Below are 27,491 nucleotides of genomic sequence, written 5' to 3'. Positions count from 1 at the left end.
TATGTATGTACAGTGTGTGTCTTTGATTTGTAAGGGTGTATTCGGGTAAAAGTGTGTGTGTGCGTTTCTGTGTGTGTGTGTAAGAGTGTGTGAAGAGAGTGTGTGTGTGTGTGTGTGTGTGTGTGTGTGTGTGTGTGAAAGTATGTGTTTGGTGTGTGTGTGTGTGTGTGTGTGTGTGTGTGTGTGTGTGTGTGTGTGTGTGTGTGTGTGTGTGTGTGTGTGTGTGTGTGTGTAAAAGTGTGTGTGTGTGTACCAGTGCTGTAGTGTCTATATAATGTTTGTGATACGGAGACGGAGCGCGGAGGAGGTCATGTAGAGATCAGATGAGAGAGTGAGCTTCACGTCCCCTCTCTCACTACCCCCTCTCTCTCTCTCTCTCTCTCTCTCTCTCTCCCCCCCTCTCTCTCTCTCCCCCGGTGGCCCCGCCCCCTCGTCCTCAGTGGCTGCTGCTATTGGCGGACCTCGTTGGCGATGAGGCTGTCCTCCCCGGACAGGAAGTCGGCCTCGTTGATGTTCCCCCCGTTCATCAGCTCCTCATCCTGGGAGGAGCTGCGGTCCTCCTCGGCTACGCCCACGCCTCCCTCCTCCTGCAGCACGTGGGCGATGTACATCTGCTGCTGCACACGCACACACACGCACACACACACACGTCCAGGGGTTTGAGCTCAACTTGTAGAACAGACAACCTTTTAGAAACCCTTCTAAATAATTCCCAAGGACCAGGTCTTGAAGGACTAAGACCAGGTGAGACTTGCTAGACCAGGTGACACCAGGCCAACCTGGTGAGACCAGGTGAGACCAGGTGACACCAGGCCAACCAGGTGAGACCTGTCCTTCCTGATTCGCCGTTCCTCACCTGAGCTTTACTGGATGGAGACGAGGTGGGTCTCGCTGGACGGCCGTTCTCCACCACGTCCACTTCACTCTCCTTCGTGTCGATCTGAGGTGGTGGTGGTGGGGGGGAGAGGCAGAGTCAGACCCCTGTACTCATTCATTGACTGACGGAGGCCGGTGTGTGCGGCAGCGGTAAGAGGGCTACCTTGTAGTTGTGGGCACTGAGGTACTTGAAGTGCCCGAAGCAGACGTGGGACAGACAGACCACGATGGTGACGATCAGGACCACCAGGGTAAACATGGAGGTGGGCGTCACGAAACCTGCAGAGGTTAGCGGCAGCTTAGCGTGTAACCACGGCGATACAGCAGTTCAGAACCAGCATCACATCGTGTCGGGTGACTGAGAACTCGTACCCTTTGCTTCAATCCCTGACCCCTTCCTCTAAACCCAGGGCCTGGGGCCTACCGCTAAACCCAGGCACCTGGAGCCCTGGGGGGACCTACCTCAAGACCTAGGGCACTGGGCCTACCTCTAGACCTGGAGGACCTACCTCTACACCTGTATGACCTACCTCTAGACCTATAGGACCTACCTCTACACCTGTAGGACCTACCTCTACACCTGGAGGACCTACCTCTCGACCTGGAGGACCTACCTCTACACCTGGGGGCCCTACCTATTAGGGATCGACCGATATATCGGTCGGCCGATATTATCGGCCGATATTCGCGTTTTTTACGTGTATCGGTATCGGCCGATACGCGGCAGATTTTCGCCGATTATTATTATTTTTTTACTTGTTCTACCTCACCTGTTTTTAATATTTGTTAAATATTGTTCATCTACTTGTTCTTACTTGTTCTACTTCACCTGTTTTTATTATTTGTTAAATATAGTCTTTTATATTGAAGTTCAATAAATGTTCCTTTAAAAAAAACAAAAAAAAAAACCGCTCAAGAAAATCGGTATCGGCTAAGGCTGATGAAAAAATATCGGTATCGTATCGGCCCTTAAAAATCGGTATCGGTCGATCCTTACTACCTATACACCTGTAGGACCTACCTCTACACCTGTAGGACCTACCTCTACACCTGGAGGACCTACCTCTAGACCTGGAGGACCTACCTCTACACCTGGGGGCCCTACCCATTAGGGATCGACCGATATTATCGGCCGATATTCGCGGTTTTTACGTGTATCGGTATCGGCCGATACGCGGCAGATTTTCGCCGATTATTTTTATTTTTTTACTTGTTCTACCTCACCTGTTTTTAATATTTGTTAAATATTGTTCATCTACTTGTTCTTACTTGTTCTACTTCACCTGTTTTTACTATTTGTTAAATATAGTTTTTTATATTGAAGTTCAATAAATGTTCCTTTAAAAAAAAAAATAATAAAAACGGCTCAAGAAAATCGGTATCGGCGTATCGGCTAAGGCTGATGAAAAAATATCGGTATCGTATCGGCCCTTAAAAATCGGTATCGGTCGATCCTTACTACCTATACACCTGTAGGACCTACCTCTACACCTGTAGGACCTACCTCTAGACCTGGAGGACCCCTAGACCTGGAGGACCTACCTCTACACCTGTAGGACCTACCTCTACACCTGTAGGACCTACCTCTACACCTGGAGGACCTACCTCTACACCTGTAGGACCTACCTCTACACCTGGAGGACCTACCTCTACACCTGTAGGACCTACCTCTACACCTGGAGGACCTACCTCTACACCTGTAGGACCTACCTCTACACCTGGAGGACCTACCTCTACACCTGTAGGACCTACCTCTACACCTGTAGGACCTACCTCTACACCTGGAGGACCTACCTCTACACCTGTAGGACCTACCTGTGCGGACGGTGGAGAAGAAGAGCAGCCAGAAGAGGCAGAGGATGGGCGCGGCCACCACCTGGGTGACGGCGCTGGAGTGGATCTTCTTGTCCAGCTTGGAGGGCAGGTAGGCGTAGTACATGTTGTAGCGGTCCACCAGATGCTTCAGCAGCATGTACATGAGACCTGAGGGACGCAGTACTGCTGTAGTATACTGGATTATACTGTGGTACTGCTGTGTTAAACTATAGTACCGCTGTAGTACTACTGAATTTTAATTAGAGATGTCCGATATTATCGGCCCACCGATATTATCGGCCCGATATTAGCATAAAAATGTAATATCGGTCAATATCGGTATCGGATTTTTTTTGCCTTAAAACCGATAATTTTTTTTAGATATATATTTTTTTAATTTATTTATAGCTCAAATAAATGTTTTCAAAATTGTGCAGTACAGTGCACATTGTAATTGACTCATATTTGTGCATTTATTCAATTAAGGTTATTGAGTTTTAGTTACTGCTATGTAACTAAACATACTGCTATGTTGCACATAGTTGTTCAGGTACAATGTTTTATCATTTGTGAAGTCAAGTTTGCCCTATTTGTTGTGGGCATTGTCAAGATTATCTCAGGGAGAGTGTAATCCAAACTGTTGTCTGAGACCATTAAAATAAATAAAATAAACATGGCACAAAAATACTTCAACCCTTAAATTAAGTTGAAGTATTTTTCTTATTTTGCACAGACAATGTTAACATTTGGAAAGCCTTGTTGCATTCAAGAATGCATCCAGTGGGGCATCACAATAACATTAAGCATGTTGTGTTAATTCCACAACAGTTAGGTTTGAGGAAAAATAACCCAAATATCGACATCGGTATCGGCTGATATCGGAATCGAAAATTTAGAGTTGGACAATATCGCATATCGGATATCGGCAAAAAAGCCAATATCGGACATCCCTAATTTTAATGCAGTATCATGTTTACCGTAGTAGGGATCGACCGATACCGATTTTTTTAGGGCCGATACCGATACCGATATTTTTTCAGCAGCCTTAGCTGATACGCCGATACCGATTTTCTTGAGCCGATTATTATTATTATTTTTTTTTAAAGAAACATTTATTGAACTTCAATATAAAAAACAATATTTAACAAATAGTAAAAACAGGTGAAGTAGAACAAGTAAGAACAAGTAGATGAACAATATTTAACAAATAGTAAAAACAGGTGAGGTAGAACAAGTAAGAACAAGTAGATGAACAATATTTAACAAATATTAAAAACAGGTGAGGTAGAACAAGTAAAAAAAAATAAAAAAAAATAAAAAAAAATCGGCGAAAATCAGCCGCGTATCGGCCGATACCGATACACGTAAAAAACGCGAATATCGGCCGACCGATATATCGGTCGATCCCTATACCGTAGTACTGCTGTATTATACTGCAGTATAATGGCGCCGTACTGCTGTATTATACTGTAGTGCTGCTGTATTATATATTCACTACTTCTCGCTACTATATATGTCATGTTATATGTCATGTTATATGTCATGTTATATGTCATGTTATATGTCATGTTATATGTCACTCTCTTACCGAAGGGGACTATGATGGGGCAGGTGATGCTGTAGGCCATCACCACGGTGAAGACGTTCATCATCCAGGCGTACGCCGCCCCAAACTGAAACTCATAGGCCTGGTGCTGGAGAGAGAGTCATAGAGAGAGTTAGAGAGAGAGTTAGAGAGAAGTAGTAGAGAGACAGCGGAATTGAGAGAGGCGGAGAAAGAGAGAGAGAGAGAGAGAGACGTAGAAAGAGAGAGAGGGAGAGAAAGAAAGAAAGAAAGTGAAAGAAGTTGTAGAGAGACAGCGGAAGAGAGAGAGGCGGAGAAAGAGAGACGGAGAGAGAGAGAGAGAGAGAGAGAGAGAGAGAGAGAGAGAGAGAGAGAGAGAGAGAGAGAGAGAGAGAGCCCCCTACTCTCTTGACGTTGCGGCGGTCGGCGGCCGAGCGGGCCATCAGAAGGCGGATCATGTACATCAGGAGGCCCGGGATGCGCAGCAGGTCCATGGCGTTACCGATGAACGCTGACGCAATCACGTAGTTCACGAAGAACGCCCCGTTGTCAGGCAAGAACACACACCTACACACACGACACACGTTAGGCCACACACGTTACACACGTGTCACACGTCAGGCGACACACACGTCACACGACACACACACACGTCACATGCCAGGCAACACCCCTACACACACGTCACATGTCAGGCAACACACACGTCATTCAACAACCCCTACACACACGTCAAATGTCAGGCAACACACCTACACACAAGTCAAGCGTTAGGCAACACACGTGTCACACCTCAGGCAACACATCTATACACACTTGACACAACACCCCGACACACACACATCACCGTTAGGTACGGGTCATCCTGACCCAGCAGGGGGGGTCTGGTTATGATGGTCTGAGGTGAAGAGTTTCCAGAACTTACTCAAACCTGACGGTGGCATCGGCCAGGAACTTCCTATCAAACAGCCAGCGGAAAAACACATCCAGGCTGAGGAGAACGAGACACATGGTGAGGAGAGAGGAGAACACACACACACACACACACACACACACACACACACACACACACACACACACACACACACACACACACACACACACACACACACACACACACACACACACACACACACACACACGGTGAGGAGAGAGAACACACACAATGGTCCTCACACATAACAAAGGGGAGGAGAGTGGAGAGAAGGGAGGAGAGAAGAGGAGGAGAGAGGAAAAGAGGGGAGAGAGGAGAGGAGGAGAGAGGGAGAGAGGAAGAGAAGGGAGGAGAGGAGAGGAGGAGAGAGGAAGAGAAGGGAGGAGAGGAGAGGAGGAGAGAGGAAGAGAAGGGAGGAGAGGAGAGGAGAGGAGGAGAGGAAGAGAAGGGAGGAGAGGAGGAGAGAGGAAGAGAAGGGAGGAGAGGAGAGGAGGAGAGAGGAAGAGAAGGGAGGAGAGGAGAGGAAGAGAGGAGATGAAGAGAGAGGAAGAGAAGGGAGGAGAGGAGGAGAGAGGGAGAGAAGGGAGGAGAGGAGAGGAGGAGAGAGGAAGAGAAGGGAGGAGAGGAGAGGAAGAGAGGAGAGGAGGAGAGAGGAAGAGAAGGGAGAGGAGGAGAGAGGGAGAGAAGGGAGGAGAGGAGAGGAGGAGAGAGGAGAGAGGAGAGGAGGAGAGAGGAGAGGAGGAGAGGAGAGGAGAGGAGGAGAGAGGAGAGGAGAGGAGAGGAGGAGAGAGGAGACAAGAACCCCTACCTGCTGAGCCCTAGGGAGGGCAGCAGAAGGACCATGAAGATGAGGAAGGTGTAACACTTGTGCATGGTGGTTCTGTTCTCCCCCGACCTGAGGGAGGAAGCACAGGGTCACTCTGGGGTCACCCGCCCCCTGCTGGCTGGCTGTCTGGCAGCGGATTAGCCCGTACCTGGTCCAATGGGCTTCGAAGAAGGCGGAGTAGTAGACGATGGTGGGGAGCAGGGCGGAGAACGCCCAGAGGAGCAGGGTGGGGAAGAACTGGGTCACGATGGGGTTCTGGAACGGAACCACGTGAAGAACATGAGAATAACACGACACTATACTGTTGGAACATCCAACAATATGATAACATGGATATCATGATAATAACATGACAATAATACTGTCATCACATCCAATAATATTATAATAACATGAATATAGGGGTTATAGGAGTAGGTTTAGGCGTATAGGGCTAGGCGTATCTGGCTAGGGCTATGCTATAGGTCTAGGGTTATAGGGAAATATGGCTAAAGGTCATAGGTCTAGGTTCATAGGGCTATATGGCCTAGGGGTCATAGGGCTAGGGTTATAGGGCCAGGGTTATAGGTCTAGGGTTATAGGTCTAGGGTTATATGGCTTGGGCTATGCTATAGGTCAAGGGTTATAGGGCAATATGGCTAAAGGTCATTGGTCTAGAGTTATAGGGCTATGGCAATAGGTCTAGGTTATAGTTCTAGGGCTATAGGTCTCGGGTTGTAGGGCTAGGGTTATAGGGCTAAGTTATAGGGCTAGGTTATAGAGCTAGGGTTATAGGGCTAGGGTTATAGGGCTAGGGTTATAGGGTTAGGGTTATAGGGCTAGGTTATAGAGCTAGGGTTATAGGGCTAGGTTATAGAGCTAGGGTTATAGGGCTAGGGTTAGGTTATAGAGCTAGGGTTATAGGGCTAGGTTATAGAGCTAGGGTTATAGGGCTAGGGTTATAGAGCTAGGGTTATAGGGCTAGGTTATAGGGCTAGGGTTATAGGGCTATGTTGTAGGGCTAGGGTTATAGGGCTAGGGTTATAAGGCTAGGTTGTAGGGCTAGGTTATAGGGCGAGGGGTTATAGGGCGAGGGACTATAGGTTTCGGGTTATAGGGCGAGGTTATAGGGCTAGGTTATAGGGCGAGGGACTATAGGTTTCGGGTTATAGGGCGAGGTTATAGGGCTAGGGTTAAAGGGCGAGGGACTATAGGTTTCGGGTTATAGGGCGAGGTTATAGGGCTGGGGTTATAGGGCGAGGGGTTAGACAGCTAGAGGGGCGCTTACGTTGAGGTACTCGACTGGTTTCGTGACGTTGAACTTGTCCATGGTGGAGATAATTATTGCGGGGGTGGTGAGGAAGAAGAGGAGGAGGAAGAGGATGCAGTTTATGATGAAGCAGCGGATCCACCAAGAGATCCCCCCTAGAGAAAGATGTTCCCTGGAAACCACATACACAGTGTTAACCGGTGGAACAAAGAATTAACCAGTAGAACACAGTATTAACAAGTAGAACAGTGTTAACCAGGATAACACTGTATTAACAAGTAGAACATAGTGTTAACCAGTAGAACACAGTGTTCACCAGGATAACACAATATTCACCAGGATAACACAGTGTTCACCAGGATAACACAATATTCACCAGGATAACACAGTGTTCACCAGTAGAACACAGCGTTCACCAGTAGAACACAGCGTTCACCAGTAGAACACAGCGTTCACCAGTAGAACACAGCGTTCACCAGTAGAACACAGCGTTCACCAGTAGAACACAGTGTTCACCAGTAGAACACAGTGTTCACCAGTAGAACACAGTGTTCACCAGTAGAACACAGCGTTCACCAGTAGAACACAGTATTAACCAGTAGAACACAACACAGGAAAACAGATAATTAAACAGGATAACACAGTATTAACCAGTTAACACAGTATTAACCAGAACACAGTATTAACCAATAGAACACAGTATTAACCAGAACACATTATTAACCAGTAGAACACAGTATTAACCAGTAGAACACAGTATTAACCAGAACATAGTATTAACCAGTAGAACACAGTATTAACCAGAACATAGTATTAACCAGTAGAACACAGTATTAACCAGAACATAGTATTAACCAGTAGAACACAGTATTAACCAGTTAACATAGTATTAACCAGTAGAACACAGTATTAACCAGTTAACACAGTATTAACCAGTCGAACACAGTAATAACCAGTTAACACAGTATTAACCAGTTAACACAGTATTAACCAGTTAACACAGTATTAACCAGTCGAACACAGTATTAACCAGTTAACACAGTATTAACCAGTAGAACACAGTAGAACACAGCATTAACCAGGAGAACAGATAATTAACCAGGAGAACACAGTATTAACCAGGCACTGATAAGGGGGTACTGCGGGGCCGTACCAGCGGACGTTCTGGGGGTCCGGGGCGTAGCTGACGCTCCAGTTGTACACGTGGAGGCTCTCGCTGGAGGTGGAGGAGCGCGGCTCCTGGCGGCAGTGGCAGCCCTGCACCTGACACGCGTTGAAGTCCTTCAGGATGCTGCGCACACACGGCCCTCGTGTTATAGTGAGGACTAACATAGCGGTCAGGTTATGGTGAGTGTTAACATGGAGGTAAGGTTATTGGGAGGACTAACATGGGGGTCAGTTTATGGGGAGTACTGACATGGAGGTCATGTTATAACGGGTACTCACATGGTTGTCATGATATGGTCATGTTATAGCGGGTACTCAGATGGCGTCATGCTATGGTCATGTTATGGTCATGTTATAGCGGGTACTCAGATGGCGTCATGTTATGGTCATGTTATGGTCATGTTATAGCGGGTACTCACATGGCGTCATGCTATGGTCATGTTATGGTCATGTTATAGCGGGCAGAGAGGTGTGGCGTCCCCTGTCTGTATAAGCTATCGAAAGGAATGACGATGGTGACCCACCGTTACTCCCGAGTTACTCCCGAGGAGACTCGATAAAATGAAATGAAATAGCGGGTACTCACATGGCTTCATGTTATGGTCATGTTATAGCGGGTACTCACATGGCTTCATGTTATGGTCATGTTATAGCGGGTACTCACATGGCTTCATGTTATGGTCATGTTATAGCGGGTACTCACATGGCTTCATGTTATGGTCATGTTATAGCGGGTGCTCACATGGCTTCATGTTATGGTCATGTTATAGCGGGTACTCACATGGCGGTCATGGCTTCGTTCTGGAACGTGACGAAGGCCATGCCCAGAGGCTTGGTGTTGACCTTCTCCTTCTCCTTCCTGTACTCCTCCTTCAGCTTGGACTCCCTCTTGGTGTAGTAGCTCACCGCCTCCTCCTGCAGGAAACACACACACACACACACACTTATACCTCCTTCTGATGGACACACACACACACACTTATACCTCCTTCTGATGGACACACACACACACACACACACACACACACACACACACACACACACACACACACACACACACACACACACACACACACACACACACACACACACACACACACACACACACACACACAAACACACACTCATACCTCCTTCTGATGCACACACACACACACACACACACACACTTATACCTCCTTCTGATGGACACACACACACACACACACACACACACTTATACCTCCTCCTGATGGACACACACACACACACACACACACACACACACACACACACACACACACACACACACACACACACACACACACACACACACACACACTCCCCCCTCCTCCATTCCTTCTCCCACCTGATTTGTGCGTTTGTAAGCGTGTATATGTGTGTTCTTTTGTATATACGTATGTGTGTGCGTGTGTGTGTGCATGTGTGTATGTACATGGTTGTGTGTGTGCGTACCTCCTCACAGCCCGTGATGGCGCAGCAGCACAGGTGTCCACAGGGCTTGGGGTTGATCATGGTGGGCATGTGCTCCTTGGCCATGAGGTCTGTGAAGAACTTCTTACTTCTCTCCGTCTTCTTCCTACACACACCACACGCGCACACACACACACACACACACACACGCAATCACGCAGACACACACACAGGCACAAGCGCACACAGTGAACAACCCACTACACAGGCACTTTGAGCATGCATTCTTCATTCATCAATTATAATTACTGTGTTCATCCATCCATCCATCCATCCATCCATCCATCCATCCATCCATCCATCAATCAATCCATCCATCAATCAATCCATCCATCCTCCCTCCATCATCTGACCCGACATCTTATATCATCCATCCATCATTCATCTCTATAACCAGACTGTATGCGTGTGATGGCTGAAGACCAGATGCATGATGGGAGTTGTAGTACCGTTCAGCATTGAGAGACATGAGTTTGGCCACGTTGTAGCAGATCCGGGCCTCCAGAACCGTGCAGTTCTCATACGCTTGTCTGGAAGCCAACAGAACCCTTGGTCAGACTGGGGACGGTACTACTACCGTACTTCTCAACACAATAACACTACTCTACGTGGAGATAGCAAATATGTTGATTGGGTAAACTTCAGGTTCAGAAAGTGTTTAAAGGAGACATATTATGATGTTTTCCCAACAAGTAAACAGTAGTTTACTTGTTGGGAAATTTGAGTATTTGAGTTCCGGAAAGCATGTTTTTGAAGCTGTTTGCTGGAAATAGCTTTCAGGCAAAAAAAATCTCACCTACCGCTATTCCCCTTTGTTTCAGTCCCTTCTGAATGCGCTGTTTCTGGTGTCTGTAGCTTTAATGCAAATGAGCTGCTGCCCATTGACCAATGAGCTGTCAGACTGAACCACAGCATGGAGGAGAAGGGATTGTTGCTGTTTGCGGACTGAGCTTTATATATATATATCATATAATATAATAATTATAATTTTATTATTTATGGGTATTTATATAATATTATATATAATATCACGGCCAAAAGCTTTGTGCGCCTTGGATGATATTATGAATCATAAAGACTGCGTCTGACGTCTCTGGCACTTTCACAACAAGTAAGGACTCGTAGTGGGGGATATCTCGGCCATGGTTGGAGTGCAATCCCTTTCTCCTCCATGTCTCCTCCTCCGGACTGCCGCCGAAGCTTCGGCGGCAGTCCGGAGGAGAAGGGGATTGTACTCCCGGATCTTAGCTGCAGGGCTAGCGCCGAGTTCCAATTGCCGGAGCTGTTCGTCCGCTGGTCCACAAAATCTTAGCCATGCTCTGATAGGAGGGGAGTGGGGAAGTGGGAGGTAATATTCAACTGTGCCCCCTTCCTACGTAGGAGGGGGCGCCGAAACTGACTCGCTCGTTTGGTAACTGTAGGCGGGGTACTTTCAGAAATGCATATCTCACTCATGTACAGACTTTTTTCAAAGTTTGTATGCGCGTGGGAGCACCAGAGATCCAAAACAACACCCCAAATCCCAAGAAAAAGTGTTGCTTTCATAATATGTCCCCTTTAACTTTTGAACATTTAGGACTGTTGTATTACCTACTAATTATACAGTTCTTACTGTATAATATGTATTAGGCCTAAAAAAAAAAAAAAGTTTGGTTCCTGTTGGTTGTCAGTTGAGGTCATGGGTAGGTAGGGAATTTATTTTATTTTTTTATTTTATTTTTTCCAGCGGCAGCGAATGATAGGTAGGTTGTTTTCATTTAAAAACGAGAAAATTCGCTCATCCTTGTACAGAATGAAGAGGTGCTGTACCAAAACGTAATTATAGTTTGCATCAAATTTTTTTTTTTTTTTTTTTTTTTTTTTATAAAGCTCATAAAATAATTTGGGTCGCACATAAATTGACAGGGTCGGTCGGAAACCGGAACCAAACAAAAACATTTTTTAGGCCTTAGCATATTGGGTGTGTATTGTTCCTACAGTATATTGTGTAACTAAATGAGCAACAGAGAGTTCAGAAGACCTGGTTCCACACTTCTCCTCCAGAAGGTGCCCACTCACTCAAAGTGCTGCTTGATCTGGCTCTCTTCTGCGTACTTGGATATCCCGTTGATAAATAAAGTGCGTTTCACCTGCAGGATACATTAGATGACGTCATCATGAATCATGGATCTCATCACATCCAGTTAATAATCATATCTGCCTTATCTTCATTTCAAATTCACATTCATATCATACTTCATACACATAATAATTTCCAATTATTCATATCCAGTTCATATTAATATTCATATCCTAGTTCATATTCATATTAATTTCCAGTTTATAATCATATCCAGCTCATATTCATATCCAGTTCATATTCATATCCAGCTGATATTCATATCCAGTTCATAATCATATCTAGTTAACATTCATATCTATTTTAGTACGGTGTGCTGACTAGTAGCTCTGTGTATTCCGCCGTACTGTCTCTACAGTACTGTAGTACTGTGCTGTAGTACTGCAGTATTACCCACCAGGTCATCCTCTTTGTAATGCATCTTGGACGTGTGCCTCCTCATGCTGTAGACGGTCAGCAGCAGATACATGAAGGCGAACGACGTGTGGAGCCACAGCAGGTTGGTCCTGAGGAGACATCAAGCACTAGTTAGTCACTAGTAACTAGGAATAAGGTTGGTCCTGAGCAGACATCAAGCACTAGTTAGTCACTAGTAACTAGGAATGAGGTTGGTCCAGAGCAGACAATAAGCACTAGTTAGACACTTGTAACTAGTAATAAGGTTGGCCCTAAGGAGATATCAAGCACTAGTAACTAGTAATACGGTTGGTCCTGAGGAGAACACTACTAGTTAGTCACTAGTAACTAGTAATAAGGTTGGTCCTAATGAGACATCAAGCACTTGTTAGTGACTAGTAACATGTAATAAGGTTGGTGTTTCAGATAGGAATTAGACTACTAAACCAGCAAGTTCTGGTAGAGGGATCGATAGAGAAGAATAGACAGAGATATATATCTAGGCGCTTACCCAGACTTCAGGTTGGCGATCGTGGTCCTTCCAAAGCTGTAGGCGTTGTTTTCTGTTGGAAGTCAAATGGGAATGAATGGGGAGAAGGTATCCACAGGACACAAGCTGCCTCAGCACATCCACAAAGGCAACACGTGTGGTGACAGGGAGCACGTTACAGAGACCCGTTTGGTCAACTGAACACATTCAGTTGAGTGGCTGTGTATACATGGTCGCGGTGTCGGGTCCAAACACCAGTAAACACTGACCTAGGGTCTCCACAGTCTGGTGCTACCGTCAAACACAGACAGACACGAGGGCTCTAGTCTAGTCTGGTTACCTTCCTTGGACGGGGCTTTTGGCGCCCCTCCGATGAGGAATCCTTCTTTAGTGATAATTCTGACTGGACACAGTGGACCAATGGGACAAAGGAAGAGCCCTGTGACATCATTGTTTCTCAACACAGTCGGGCTGGACAGCCAATCACAACACAGGATTTCCCTGATCATCACAGGAGAGGAGGACGGTTTCGTAGGATCCAGCCTCTAACCGTCTCCTAGGATGCATCAGGTACACATGGAGGGTGTAGCTAGCATTACACCTCCCTCTACTGACCTTCACTGGTGGCTGCTACCTCTACTGTACTGACGACTTATGGTCTCTAATGACCTCTACTGGCCTCTACTGGTCCCTTTTACATCCACTGGTCTGAAGCGACCTCCTCTGGACGCTCGATTTCTACTGTCCTTTTCTGGTCTGTACCAGTCTCTACTGAGCTCTAATGTCTCCACTCTCCTGTCTTCTACTGGCCCCTACTGGTCCGACTCACCCAGCAGGTCTCTACTGGTCCGACTCACCTAGCAGTACTCTACTGGTCTCTACTGGTCCGACTCACCCAGCAGGTCTCTACTGGTCTCTACTGGTCCGACTCACCCAGCAGGTCTCTACTGGTCCGACTCACCTAGCAGGACTCTACTGGTCTCTACTTGTCAGACTCACCCAGCAGGTCTCTACTGGTCTCTACTGGTCCGACACACCCAGCAGGTCTTTACTGGCCCCTACTGGTCCGACTCACCCAGCAGGTCTCTACTGGTCCGACTCACCCAGCAGGTCTCTACTGTCCGACTCACCCAGCAGGTCTCTACTGGTCCGACTCACCCAGCAGGTCTCTACTGTCCGACTCACCCAGCAGGTCTCTACTGGTCAGACTCACCCAGCAGGTCTCTACTGTCCGACTCACCCAGCAGGTCTCTACTGGTCCGACTCACCCAGCAGGTCTCTACTGGTCAGTCACCATGAACCAGAGCAGGGTGGGTGATCTTCACTAAAACTACGAAGGCAACACGTGTGGTGACAGGGAGCACGTTACACCAAACAGGAGACCTGAACACATTCAGTTGAGTGGCTGTGTGTACATGGTTGCGGTGTCGGGTACCAACACCAGTAAACACTGACCTAGGGTCTCCACAGTCTGGTGCTACCGTCAAACACAGACAGACACGAGGGCTCTAGTCTAGTCTGGTTACCTTCCTTGGACGGGGCTTTTGGCGCCCCTCCGATGAGGAATCCTTCTTTAGTGATAATTCTGACTGGACACAGAGGACCAATGGGACAAAGGAAGAGCCCTGTGACATCATTGTTTCTCCACACAGTCGTACCTGCCTCTACTTGTCTCTGCTGAGCTTTACTGGTCCCTAATATCTCCACTATTCTGTCTTAAACTGGCCTCCACTGGTCAGACTCACCCAGCAGGTCTTTACTGGTCAGACTCACCCAGCAGGTCTCTACTGGTAGACTCACCAAGCAGGTCTTTACTGGTCTCTACTGGTCAGACTCACCCAGCAGGTCTTTACTGGTCTCTACTGGTCAGACTCACCCAGCAGGTCTTTACTGGTCTCTACTGGTCAGACTCACCCAAAAGGTCTCCAGAGAAGTTGACCGGTAGTACGATTCCCACCGACAGCACGCCCACCACCACCAGCAGGCCGATGATGTGGCGCTGGAAGGACAGGTAGTGCACCGCGTCCTCCCCACACTTCTCCCGGATCTCCTCGTCCCTGCACAGGAAGTGACATCACACGTGACTCAAGAGTACCGGAGGTTGTTGCTCTTCAAACTCTGCCCTTTTAAAACCGTCATCCAGTCAGCAGGCCTCACACACCTCTGGCCCCTCCCCTCCACACACGTGGAGTAGGACACGCTATGGAGGCCTGTAAGGGGCCGGTACAGGCCACCGTGGAGACGCTACAGTGGCCTGAACTAGTGAAGTGCTTCATTATTTACCAACATCACCAGACCCAAGCTGAGGCTACTCCAGCGTTGTCAACCATAAACAAACAAAAAAAGTCTTAATGGTCGGTTTTCGGCTTGGCCCCCGATAAATGATAGCTTTATTAGGGGGCCAAGGTGCAAGGCAACCCCTTGTAAGTTAGTTGTATTAAGAATATTATTTCGCAAAAAACACATAAGCAGCTAAAACCGCTGTCGCTTTTCATGAAACTTTCCAGAGTTGTACAGGCTGCCTAAAGATGAGACAAACTTACTTTATTCTGAAGATGGCCGTCAGCCAGGAGCAGAAGCCCTGTGAAAAATAATGTCTGTTACGTGTTGTGTCTGTTACATGTTTTGTCTGTTAGATGATTGGTTTGTAACATGTTGTGCCCGATACATGCTACGTCACATATTGATTCTGTAACATTTTGAACCTGTAACATATCAGTGTGATAAATTTTGTTGTCCGTTACTCGTTATGTCTAGCATGTTGTGTCCATCACATGTGAAATTTATAACATGTGATGTCCGTAACATGTTTTGTCCATAACAAAGTGCAGGGGGAGGGGAGTGAAGGAGGAGGGTTTAACAGGATGAGGGGTTCAGTCAAGGGGGCTAAACCAGCATAGGATTAGAGTGTGTGTGTGTGTGTGTGTGTGTGTGTGTGTGTGTGTGTATTACATTGTCTCGCTGGTCGAAGTCTACTGAGCTGGAGACGGAGGTGAGCCGTTCGTAGCGGTCCGGTGTCTCCGAGTGCATCGCCGAGGCAACACTGGAGAGGATGAGACGAGAGGCACGCAGCATCAGGACCAATCATCCTTTAGTACTGTGTGCAGTGGGTGTGGGTGTGTGTGTGCGTGCGTGTGTTCTGTAAAAGACAACTACATGTATTTCAGGGTAAATGCCAGCAACTTCCTGTAAACTTCATTTCCAAGGATCCTCAGCAGCAGACGTTGGTTGCGGCGTGTGGTTATCAATGTCTAACAACACGAACACGAAACATACTATAGGTTGTTCTACGTCACGGCACACTTCCACTGTGTTAACTAACGACAAGGACACAACACAGGGGAACACTTAAGGCTAACTCTAATCCCAGCTAGCTCCCTCCAAGCCAACTCTGTCCATGGCTCTATTAGTAGCTAGCTCTCTCCAAGCTAGCTCTCTCCAAGCTAACTCTGTCCATGGTTCTATTTGTAGCTAGCTCTCCCCAAGCTAGCTCTCTAAAAGCTAACTCTGTCCATGGTTCTATTTGTAGCTAGCTCTCTCCAAGCTAGCTCTCTAAAAGCTAACTCTGTCCATGGTTCTATTTGTAGCTAGCTCTCTCCAAGCTAACTCTCCCCAAGATAGCTCTGTCAATGCTTATAATTGAAGCTAGCGCTCTACAAACAAACTATCGCAAATCGAATTCTCTTCAAGTTAAAATCACACCTCTCATCAAGCTAAGACTTAAAGGTTACACCGAGATATCTGTTGGCAATTGACTTTGGAATAAAACTACTCGTCTGAATCTATCCAATTCACAGATATATCAGTGTATCCCTTCAAAGCTAGCTCTCTCCAAGCTAACCCTCCAAGCTAACTGCATCTAAGCTAAAACATAGAGCTATCTCTCCTCTTCGGTCCTTCATGCTTTTCTTACTCGTGGGTTCTTAACTTCGTCCAAACAGGCCTAAGATATTGTTGTTTGTTTATTGTTGCCCTTTAGAGCCGCAGGCTGAAAACGCTGCTCTAATGTGTTGTTCCCTCACATCACCACCAGGGGCAGCACAGCTAGACACACGTTACCTCTTCATCGGCTCATAGTCATCTCTGTCTCTCCTCCGGCTGGGTTTGGAATGAGGATGAATGTTCAATTTCACATAATTTACACAATACAAATATATAGGTATATAGATACATATCTATATAGATATATACATAGAGGAAGGACAGAGTTACAGCAGCATTAGTCACCAGAGGAAGAACTCAGCAGAGACGGTTAGTTGTGCGGTACACCAGGTCAACAGGTTTAACAACCAAACCCAGGCCAAAAAAACAAACCCAGCTTTCAAAACCAAACGCTGCCACCAGCGGCCCGAATTAGAACACACAAGACCCACACACAAGCGCGCCCGCACACACAAGTCACCCATGCACACACGCATTTGATGCGCAGGTTTGATGCCGGCGTTAGTTGCATGAGGTCGGTTAGAAGCAGAAATTAAAATAAAAGCTGACATACTATCCCTGATCGTGTAGTTCGCTGAAACGCTTCTTCCATCTTCAACATAAATACATGAATTCACTCATTAATAATACATTCATCCATTAATACACAGACTCACCTATTAATAATCCCATTCATTCATTAATTATTTAATAAATACAAACATTGACGAATTCATATATGATTAAATACAAATATAACAGAATAATCTGATTAAAGCTAACATACCTTGTGTAGACTACTGTATAAACACATACTCCACTGTATAAACACATACAATACTGTATAAAACGCATACTTTATTGTACAAAACACATACTCTACTGTATAAACACAAAGGCCCCCCGTTGTATAATATACAATATACGCTACTGTGTGAGAACCACTGCTCTAGTGTATAATACTGTATGGTGTAAAACTGGTTTGTCTCAAAGTAAAGCTGTTCCCAGGCTTTGAGTCGACACAGGCTGAGTCCTGTACAGATGACTGAGTTCAGATAATATTGACAGCAATACCAGCTAGCGTTGCTACAACAACACAGAAACAGCTAACGTTGCTACAGTAACACACAGTCACACCTAGCAGTCTGACGGTATCCCACAGAACCAGCTAGCTGTATTACGCTAACACACACAGAGGCTCTTTTATGCTAAAAACAGAACCACCTAACAGTGCTATGCTAACACACATACCATGGTATCTGTATGATGCTAACACACTGAACCAATCACCTGTCTGATGCTACAGTTTCCAGTTTGCTGTGCTAAGCTAACACACAGAACCAGCACAGATCCATTAGCATTAGCCCCATAAGGCCATTTTCATGGGATGTTCTTGGTTGCTTGGCAACAGCAAGGCATTGGCTGTCACCGGGGAGTGCCAGCGCTGGGCTCAGAGGTGTGAGCTCTGTGGTTCACTCGGAAACAGCTAGCTAACGCCAACCGTCAGGGAGAGACTAGCCCCGCACGCACGCGCGCACACACACACACACACACACACACACACACACACACACACACACACACACACACACACACACACACACACACACACACACACACACACACACACACACACACACACACACACACACAGTATAACTGAGGCCTGAACTAAAAATAAACAAACAATTACAGCTGCTAAAATCATACATGAGGCATTTATATTATAGTTCCACGTAGCCTAGCGCATGTCGCCTAGGGTAACGTAGCGTAGCCTAGCGTGTACCTGTCTGCGTCAGTGACCAGGGCCAGCCGTCCATAGTCCCAGGCAACCTTCCGCAGGATGGAGAAGACAAATAGGAGAACCTGGACACACAGACATAAATCATAAACATTGGTTTAAACCACTAGCTGCCTTGCCCATAGGCAAGGAATTAAACTAGAATGAGTTTTTACTAGTGCAGAAACTGTCCTGTATGGATCTCTCCTTCCTAAGCTTTACTACGAACAACAACATAGAACAGACTCTGTTTGACCTACAGGGGATGGAACTACAGGCTCACAAGCTACTTCCTACAGACTGTGATGAAGGACAGACTGTAGCTGTGATGAAGGACAGACTGTAGCTGGGATGAAGGACAGACTGTAGCTCTGATGAAGGACAGACTTTAACTGTGATAAAGTAGAGGAATGTAGTTAAAGTACCATAATTAATTTGTTTGAAGGTCAAGATGATTAGTGTGTGGTTGTTATAACACCATAGTGATAGTAGTTATATTCTAGACTCAGACATGTGATGGTGGTTATGGTTCCGTAGTTATATAGTGGTAGAATAAGACATGTGATGTTAGGTAGGTTATAGTAGTAATAGTAGTTTTAGACTCAGACATGTGATGGTGGTTATGTTATGGTAGTTATATCGTTTTAGACTCAGACATGTGATGGTGGTTAGGTTATAAGTGGTTGGTGTTGGTGAGTAATGAGAGAGGACCCATCTCGGTCTCCAGCCAATGAGGACTCACCAGGAAGCACATGAAGTCCAGCGCCAGGACGGTGGGCACGCCCCCGAAGGGCAGGCCCTGCAGGACCGTGCTGCGAATACGGGCCGAGTAGCAGTAGTCCTTGGCATCGTTGTTCACAGAACAGTTCTCCTGGCCCGCCTTGCACGCCTGCCCCGCCCCAAACATCACCATGGTTACAATCAGCACTCTGAGCATCCTCAGATCCACATCCTCCTGGAAGATCTGCATGGAGGAGGAGGAGTGAGGAGAAGGTCAACGAAACATTGCAGACATCTCTTCCGTCTGCTGATGGAGACCATGAAGTCGTCCTCAAATCCATGGCTTCCTCAGCCAATGGTACAACAGTACATAGCCACTACACATAAGGATTGTCAACAGCCTCGACCAACTAACCAGTCACCTTCCTCCACCCCCTACTATGTGGCTCTTTACATCCTCCTTCATCCCTCTCTTTCTCTTTGTCCATCTGTTGAAACGGGCGGACGGACTACAGAATGTAAACTAAGCTATAGCAGTGTTATGAAGTGTATGCTAGGGCTATGCCAGGTTATACAGACCTTGTTAATGCCTTGCTCTTCTAGTGGGAATTGTACCCCTCACCCTGGCATTGTTAATGCCTTGCTCTTCTAGTGGGAATTGTACCCCTCACCCTGGCATTGTTAATGCCTTGCTCTTCTAGTGGGAATTGTACCCCTCCCCCTGGCAGTGCTGTGCTATCCTATTTAACTCAAACCAACCCTAAGTTGCCAATACGACAAGAAAGGAGAAACATGGTTAGATCCTGAGATATTAGATAGAACATTGATACGTCTGGGCTAACGAAGCTGACACTAGTTGTCATTGGATAACTAGAGCTAACTCTAGCTATCTAGGGTTAATGCCGGTTGGGTGTTGTCCGCAGATACAGAACTTACTCAAGCAGTGCGTCATCTGCTATAGGCTGGTTCCCAGTAGCAGACGATCAGAACACAACTAGCTCTTATCTCTTGCAACCAGATGCTAATGAAGAGATGCCAACACCACAATATCGGGCCTAAAAAAAAAATTGTTCGGTTCCGGTTTCCCACCGACCCTGTCAATTTATGTGCGACCCAAATTATTTTATGATCTTGAAAAAAGAAAGAAAAAAAAAGCAAAGTTTTGATGCAAACTATAATTACGTTTTTGTACAGCACCTCTTCATTCTGTACAAGGATGAGCGCATTCTCTCGTTTTTAAATGAAAACAACCTACCTATCATTCGCTGCCGCTGGAAAAATAAAAAAATTAAATAAATTCCCAACCTACCCATGACCTCAACTGACAACCAACAGGAACCAAACTTTTTTTTTTTTTAGGCCTCATATCTTCAACTACAAACAACCCCAGAAATCAGTCAACATGCTGATTTTTGTGTCAAATCTGAGTATATAACCTATACTTTATCAAAGTCTGGTCAATAGCAGGTAGGGCTTTGACAGTGAATACAGCAACATGGACAGGTAGTGGAAAGACAGTACAGAGAAAGGTCATTTGGAGCAGGTAGGGGTTAGACAGTACATAGACGGGTCATTAAGGAGCGGGTAGGGGTTAGATAGTAAAGAGACAGGTCGTTAAGGAGCAGGCAGGAGTTAGACAGTACAAAGACAGGTCATTAAGGAGCAGGTAGGGGTTAGACATGACAGATAAGATGTTTTGGTCTTTATAAACAAAAATTGGGGTCACATCACATGTCTAAAAACTGTAGCCGGCCTTTGTTCAAATCCAGGCTACAGCTGACTACATCTCAGCTGCCTTGCATTCAATGAGTTGAAACATTTAACCATCCATCTCCACAAGTGGTCAACTCTGACCATGTGTGATAGCAGGTGTCGCTTTGGGTTAGGGTTAGTTAGCTGGGGGTTTGGATGGACCAAAACAACATCCCTCATCACAATGTTCTGAAGAGGGGGAAGAGTTCTGTATTGATGAACCTAGAGGACCTGTATGGTCATCTACAGTGGAGTAGAGAACCTGGTAGAGGAATGGAGGACCTGTATAATCTACAGAGGACCTCGTAGAGGACTAGAGGGCCTGTATCATGGATACAGAAATAGAGGACCTGGTAGAGGTCTAGAGAATCTATCGAGGACCAGAACAGTCGCGTGATCGTTTCTGCAAAACTCTTCAGACTAACATCAAGGCCCCACCAATCCAATGAAATATGATTCATACTCCGTTAATATTAATTAAGCTATGGAGAAGGCCTGGCATTCATATTATTATTAAGGATAAGGAGCACACCCAGTCATAAAATGTATTAACATGAAGAATATTAAGGCTGAGGCCGGTGATGGACTAACCACCAGTGTGCTCCAGGAGGTCCGCTGGGATGAACAAAGCTGTATGTGTGAACAGCTGCGTTCAGGATGAACACTCACTGCACATTACATTCATCAAAACATCCAGTAATCAGCGCCCATATAGACGAGTTGGGTTTGGGGCATTTGGCTGGTGAAGGTGAAGGCCAGCGGATGGAGAGCAGGGCGCTCGGAGGAGCTAGGCGGAGCTAGGAGGCGCGGAGCGCAAGGCGTGACAGGCCCGTGTCAATACGGCTTCTCCTTCGTCCCGCTGCGCAACATAAACACGCATCCACGCCGCTACACAACACCCCACACGGTACCCTATTTACCTAAAAACCCTTATGGATCTCCCCTTCTCGTCTTCACTTGCCGCAAAGGAAATATCCACAAAATAGATAAATCCTCACAAATCCACCGCCCCGGTAAAGTCTGGATGCCAATCCATCGGACGCTTCGGACAAAAGCAATTCATGCGCTCGTCAAAAAGAGGGTTAGAGAGACTGAACAGCCTGCCGAGAATTAACCGATTACTGCGTCCGCCTCGGTGTGTGTGAATTAGCGGTAATGGGAAAATGGAGGAAAGCGCTCCGGGAATAGACTGGACGGTGCTCGGCTGCTGAAGCCCATAGTGCTGTATTTCCCCGGAGCTCCGCTAGGGGGCCGCACAGAGACACTTCCGTAGGATTTTCACAGTAATAGTCCTAACTAGAAAATGCATTTCCTGCAGTAAATGCGGTGAGTGCTGTAGTACAAAGTGAGGTTTTCAAAAGTCTAAATGGAGTAAACAATGTAAACATGCAGAGCATGTGCATTTTCAGAAGTGCTGGGTACAATGAGGATGCACTATTCTTTCTCTCGACCCACCGAAAAGTGTGACCCCAGGGGGCGCTGTTGCATATTTTCTGCAATATGCATGAGATTGAAGCGTAGACAGGCATGACAAAAAACATACATACAACATAAGATCTCCCCCCAACCATTTACCTTTTTATTAAAGGTGCTTAATAAATACATTTAATTGATTTGATTAGCATTTTACAGACCCATACAATGGATAGGGCGTTTAGTACGGTCCTTCACCGTTGCTTCTTTACCCATAAAAAGCTACAGTCAGTGTTAAATTATGCTGATTTACCTTTGAGCATTTCCTATTATAGGCTACAGTGTAAAAATGCTGTTTAGAATTAATGTCAGTATCAAGAAAAGAAAGACCCACCGGAGATCTTATGTTTTATTTATGTTTTTGTTATAATGCACACGTGCATGTTGCAGATAGTGTGCAACAGCGCCCCCTGGGGTCACACTTTTGAAAGCTTCTGAAAGACCGCATACCCATGTAGTTAATTACTTAGGAATAAAATGTATACAAAATCTGTCTGGCACGTTTTATGAAGAAAACGTTTCCAAAAAGCATCGGACATGGGACCCACTATGTTCGGCTCCATGTATCCAATGTTGACAACGTGACATGACATGGCTAAGCTAACAACATAAACAAGAGGAGCTAGGAAAGGAAAAATAACTGCGTGTTTAAGTTCAGAAGGGCCAAACGTGCGGTAGCACTACAAAAGTCGTCAAGATTGAAAAATATAAAAATATTTGTTGCACAGCTGAACGCTGTATCACATCATGAGCTGGCTGTTCTCAATTCACAACACGCATTCCATCAAAACGAATGCCTTGAAATCAGGCATTCTGACCAAAACTCATGCACCCCCCCCCCCCACAATTATTCCAGAATTCAAGCAAAGCAAGAATGACCAAAAGTCGCTTTGTGTCAACAAGAGACTGACTCCACCGACTATCCATTGCAAGTTAAAACAGCCGACCACTTGAGTGCAAAAAAACACAAAAGACCTCGCCACAGCACCAGCAAATCTTAAGCAATAAATATCGCGTCTTACCTTTATTTATATTTACAGTGGTCTGCAGATGCATCCCGTGGTGTAGCCGCTACCACATCCATTTAGTTCAACAGGTTTCTGAGACTGTCCATGGTACTAGCAACCTGCTCTGGTGCTTTTTACCTATGTATTCAGGCTAAAATGACTTGATTGTCTGATGCCTCATCTCCCAGCCAAAGAGTATTGGTATTATTAGTAATGGCTACTTGCCAAATCGAAAAAATAACTTCACACATTGTGTCTTTTTCCAATGCATTTGTTATCATTCGTAGCGTTGTTCAGCAGAGAAAAAGTTCGCCAAAGTCATTGACGTCGCTTAGCAACCGAGTACGCTGGGGTTGATAAATTACTAGACTGCGGAGTGATACAGATGACGTGAATCAGAGGCCAAAAAAAACAACTTTCTTTGACAGCGGTCAAATAGGCTGGACGTGAGCATTCCACTGCATTGAGAAGAGCCGTGTAATAAACAAAAATAATTGACAGCTGAAGTTAGGAAGGCCCATGCAAGTGAATGGAGCAGTCTACAGCATTGAGAAGAGCCTTGTAATAAGTAAGGGATAATGTATAGAACGCCGTTCATTATCGGGTAAATAAGCCCCGACAGGGCAAACAGGACACCGGGCTTATTTTCGATAATGACCGGCGACGTTCTACACATTAACCCGCTTATTACACGGCTACTGGCCAAAACGAAAAAATAACTTCACATGGTGTGTCTTTTTACAATTTATTTGTTACCAGCATTCGTAGTGTTGATCAGCAGAGAACTAGTCCGCCAAAGACGTTGACGTCGCCTAGCAACCGAAGACGCTGGGGTTGAAATGTTGAGGAGTGATACCAAAGACGTCATAGGAGGAAAAAAGTCCTTTGTTTTCCTTGACAGCTTCTTCTTCTTCTTTCGTGTATCGTCTTCATATGTCCAACTTCGTGTCGTGTAGCCACTCCCTCGTCTCCTTGACAGCAGTGAGTTATCACATATAATTCACCGCCGGAAGTTGTGAAGAGCCCATGTAAGTGAACGGAGCGTTCCACGGCATTGAGAAGACCCGTGTATTAATCCAAAATTATTCAACTCGCTAATTATTTTTATTTATATTTATTTATTTTTATATAGCGGAAGTGGTGCGTACAAAATTAATCTTGACGAAATCTGGTGGGGACACGTCCACAGCCCCCCCGGCGTTATCGACGCCTATGCACACCATTTAAGAAAATGCAAATGGTTGGAAACAAATGAAGTGACCGCTGAATGAAAAGCGCAAAGCATTGCTAAAAATGCAGAAATGTAAAATGAATTGAACTGAAGAATCTGCTAAATGAATTGTTATAGATTTGTTAAATGGTTTGAACTAAGGTAAACGGTTGAAATCTGACCGAGTTATGATTTCTTAAGTCATTTAAGTGACAGAATGGGCAGACGGCTTCTTTGGGACCAACTGTAGAATATCACGGTTTGAAACTAAAACTGTGATTCTGAAGAAAGTTTAAATTATATCAAAATTCTGTTTAGATTTGTTAAATGGTTTGAACGAAGATAAATGGTAACGTCACGTAGTTAAATCAATTTTCAACCATTTATCTTCGTTGTATCGAAACGGAATTTCAAAATCATAAAAATGTTCTCCTGAATCACAGTTTTAGTTTCAACCGTCACATTCTACAGTTGGTCCCATTGAAGCCGTCTGCCCATTCTGACACTTAAATGACTTAAGACATCGTAACTCTGTCAAATTTCAACCAATTACCTTCGTTCAAACTATTTAACAAATCTACACACTTGTGTCGTCAATAATATCCAAACGGAATATCATTTAAACTTCATTCAGAATCACAGTTTTAGTTTCATATCGGCTTCATTTTCAGTTGGTCTCATTGATTTACGTTGACGCTGGAGCATGTTGACGTTCAGCAGTGTTGCCAGATTGGGCGTTTTTTCCCGCCAGATCGCGCTACTTTTGGAGGACGTTCAGGCAGTGTTGCCAGATTGGTCGGTTTTTCCCATTCTATTGAGCTTTAAACTGATTTAAAACAGAATGCAAACTACTGGAACATTAACATTGTTGTAAACAGTGTTCACAGTGTTAACCACCACATCGCATTTGAAGTGGGGTCAGGGCATCATGTCAGTGTCGTCCCTAGGGGCGACGAGGGATGAGTAATTGAATCTGAGCGCTGCTGTGTAGCAGTTTTGCCAGATTGGGCGTTTTCCCCCGCCAGATTGGGCTACTTTTGGAGGACGTTCAGGCAGTGTTGCAAGATTGGGCGGTTCTTCCCACTCTATTGAGCTACTTTTAATCACGCACCGGCTCGCTATTCTCTTAAAGACACTTTTTCTTAAATGGTGTGCATGTTTACATTGTTTACTCCATTTAGACTTTTGAACTTTTGTTCAAATTAATCCTTTCACTTGATTTAAGCCATTTAACGTTTCTTTATGTCTTAATAATGTGGTTCTTTTAAAAAATATTTTCAACCTCACTTTGTACTACAGCACTCACCGCATTTTCTGCAGGAAATGCATTTTCTAGTTGCACAAGGGTTTTCAAACCATCAACTAGCCTTTTAACACGATTATCTAAACATCGACCATTAGAACACAGGAGTCATGGTTGCTGGAAATGGGCCTCGGTACACCTATGAAGATATTCCGTTAAAAATCGTCCGTTTCCAGCTAGAATAGTAATTTACCACGTTAACAATGTCAAGACTGTATTTCTGATTAATTTAATGTTATTTCATTGAAAAAAACGTCTAAGTGACTCCAAATTTTTGATCGGTAGCATATATATATATATATATATATATATATATATATATATATATACATACAACCTTGTATATATATCCATATATGTATATATATAAATACACAGACATGACTCAGGGGCTTCAATTATCCCACATTACCCCAAAAAAACGTTGTTTTGTTCCGATACACCATTCTACATCTTAATATTCCCAACGACATTAGAACATATTTTCATTAATCACACAAGAAGCAGCGGTTCAACATAAGATTAGGTTGAACATTTGGTTCAACACAAGGTTACGTTCTAACCTATTTATTTAGAACATTAGGTTAGGTTCTAAACCATTTACAACATTAGGTTAGGTTCTAACCCATTTAGTTAGAACATTAGGTTAGGTTCTAAACCATTTAGAACATTAGGTTAGGTTCTAACCCATTTAGTTAGAACATTAGGTTTGGTTACAACCTATTCTGTTAAACATTAATAGGTACGGTTCTAATCCATTTGGTTCAACATAAGGTTAGGTTCTAATCCATTCAGTTAGAACATTAGGTTAGGCACACACAAACACACACACACACACACACACACACACACACACACACACACACACACACACACACACACACACACACACACACACACACACACACACACACACACACACACACACACACACACAAACAAACACACTCACCCACACAAAGAGGTTACCACAGTATCATAGTACCAAGGTACTACCAATGTACTACCACAGTAGTACAGAACCACTGTACTACCACAGAACAACCACAGTACTTCCACAATACTACCATAGTAATACCACAGTATTACCACAGTACTACCACAGTACTTCCACTGTAATACCACAGTACAACATTAATACTAAAGTAATCCCACACTACTACCACAGTACTACCAAACTGATACCACAGTACTACTATAGTAATACAACAGTACTACCACAGTACTACTATAGTAATAACACAGTACTACCACAGTAACGCCACAGTACTACAGTACTACCACATAACTACCGCAGTAATACAGTACTAAAGTAATCCCACAGTACTACATGGACAACAGTGCTCATCGGATGACAAGAGACTGAGCATCTCCCTGTGCTTTTAATTAAATTACAAACTCCAAGCAAGCAGAAAA

General features: G+C 45.1%; 1 protein-coding gene across 11 annotated transcripts; it reads right to left on the bottom strand.

The window, feature by feature from the left end:
• Nucleotides 1–166: 166 nt before the first annotated feature.
• LOC132454527 (CSC1-like protein 2) lies at nucleotides 167–22,324 on the bottom strand. 11 transcript variants are annotated; one of them, XM_060047939.1, is made up of 28 exons: nucleotides 19,910–20,392; nucleotides 19,753–19,818; nucleotides 19,353–19,574; nucleotides 18,617–18,696; nucleotides 17,405–17,443; nucleotides 16,969–17,007; nucleotides 15,862–15,952; nucleotides 15,453–15,490; nucleotides 14,824–14,966; nucleotides 14,436–14,498; nucleotides 13,250–13,312; nucleotides 12,931–12,982; nucleotides 12,421–12,529; nucleotides 11,963–12,033; nucleotides 10,354–10,434; nucleotides 9,887–10,010; nucleotides 9,213–9,346; nucleotides 8,418–8,555; nucleotides 7,283–7,436; nucleotides 6,164–6,270; nucleotides 5,998–6,084; nucleotides 5,181–5,246; nucleotides 4,660–4,822; nucleotides 4,280–4,385; nucleotides 2,692–2,859; nucleotides 1,040–1,155; nucleotides 857–940; nucleotides 167–614 (listed from the first exon to the last, which is right to left on the bottom strand). In XM_060047939.1, exons 2-28 carry the CDS (start codon nucleotides 19,816–19,818, stop codon nucleotides 450–452), a joined length of 2,769 nt encoding a protein of 922 aa, XP_059903922.1. In that variant the 5' UTR covers nucleotides 19,910–20,392; the 3' UTR covers nucleotides 167–449. The 11 variants fall into 11 exon arrangements, with proteins under 11 accessions (XP_059903922.1, XP_059903921.1, XP_059903927.1 ...); XM_060047938.1 differs by having other exon boundaries at nucleotides 167–617; nucleotides 19,910–20,389; XM_060047944.1 differs by lacking the exons at nucleotides 19,753–19,818; nucleotides 19,910–20,392 and adding an exon at nucleotides 22,003–22,324 and having other exon boundaries at nucleotides 167–617.
• Nucleotides 22,325–27,491: the final 5,167 nt, after the last annotated feature.

The sequence above is a fragment of the Gadus macrocephalus genome, chromosome 3 (genome assembly GCF_031168955.1).
Source record: "Gadus macrocephalus chromosome 3, ASM3116895v1".
NCBI classification, from domain to species: domain Eukaryota; kingdom Metazoa; phylum Chordata; class Actinopteri; order Gadiformes; family Gadidae; genus Gadus; species Gadus macrocephalus.
This window is presented reverse-complemented; position numbering and strand designations above follow the sequence as displayed.

What these genes read in the sequence shown, in the direction of transcription:
- LOC132454527 (XM_060047938.1), bottom strand. Translation starts at nt 19,818, where the DNA reads ATGGACAAAGAGAAAGAGAGGGATGAAGGAGGATGTAAAGAGCCACAT. An exon ending in ATTACAAAGAGGATGACCTG is followed by an intron (nt 12,034 to 12,420) that starts GTGGGTAATACT and finishes TGTATCCTGCAG; the next exon opens with GTGAAACGCACTTTATTTAT. An exon ending in TTCGAAGCCCATTGGACCAG is followed by an intron (nt 6,085 to 6,163) that starts GTACGGGCTAAT and finishes TTCCTCCCTCAG; the next exon opens with GTCGGGGGAGAACAGAACCA.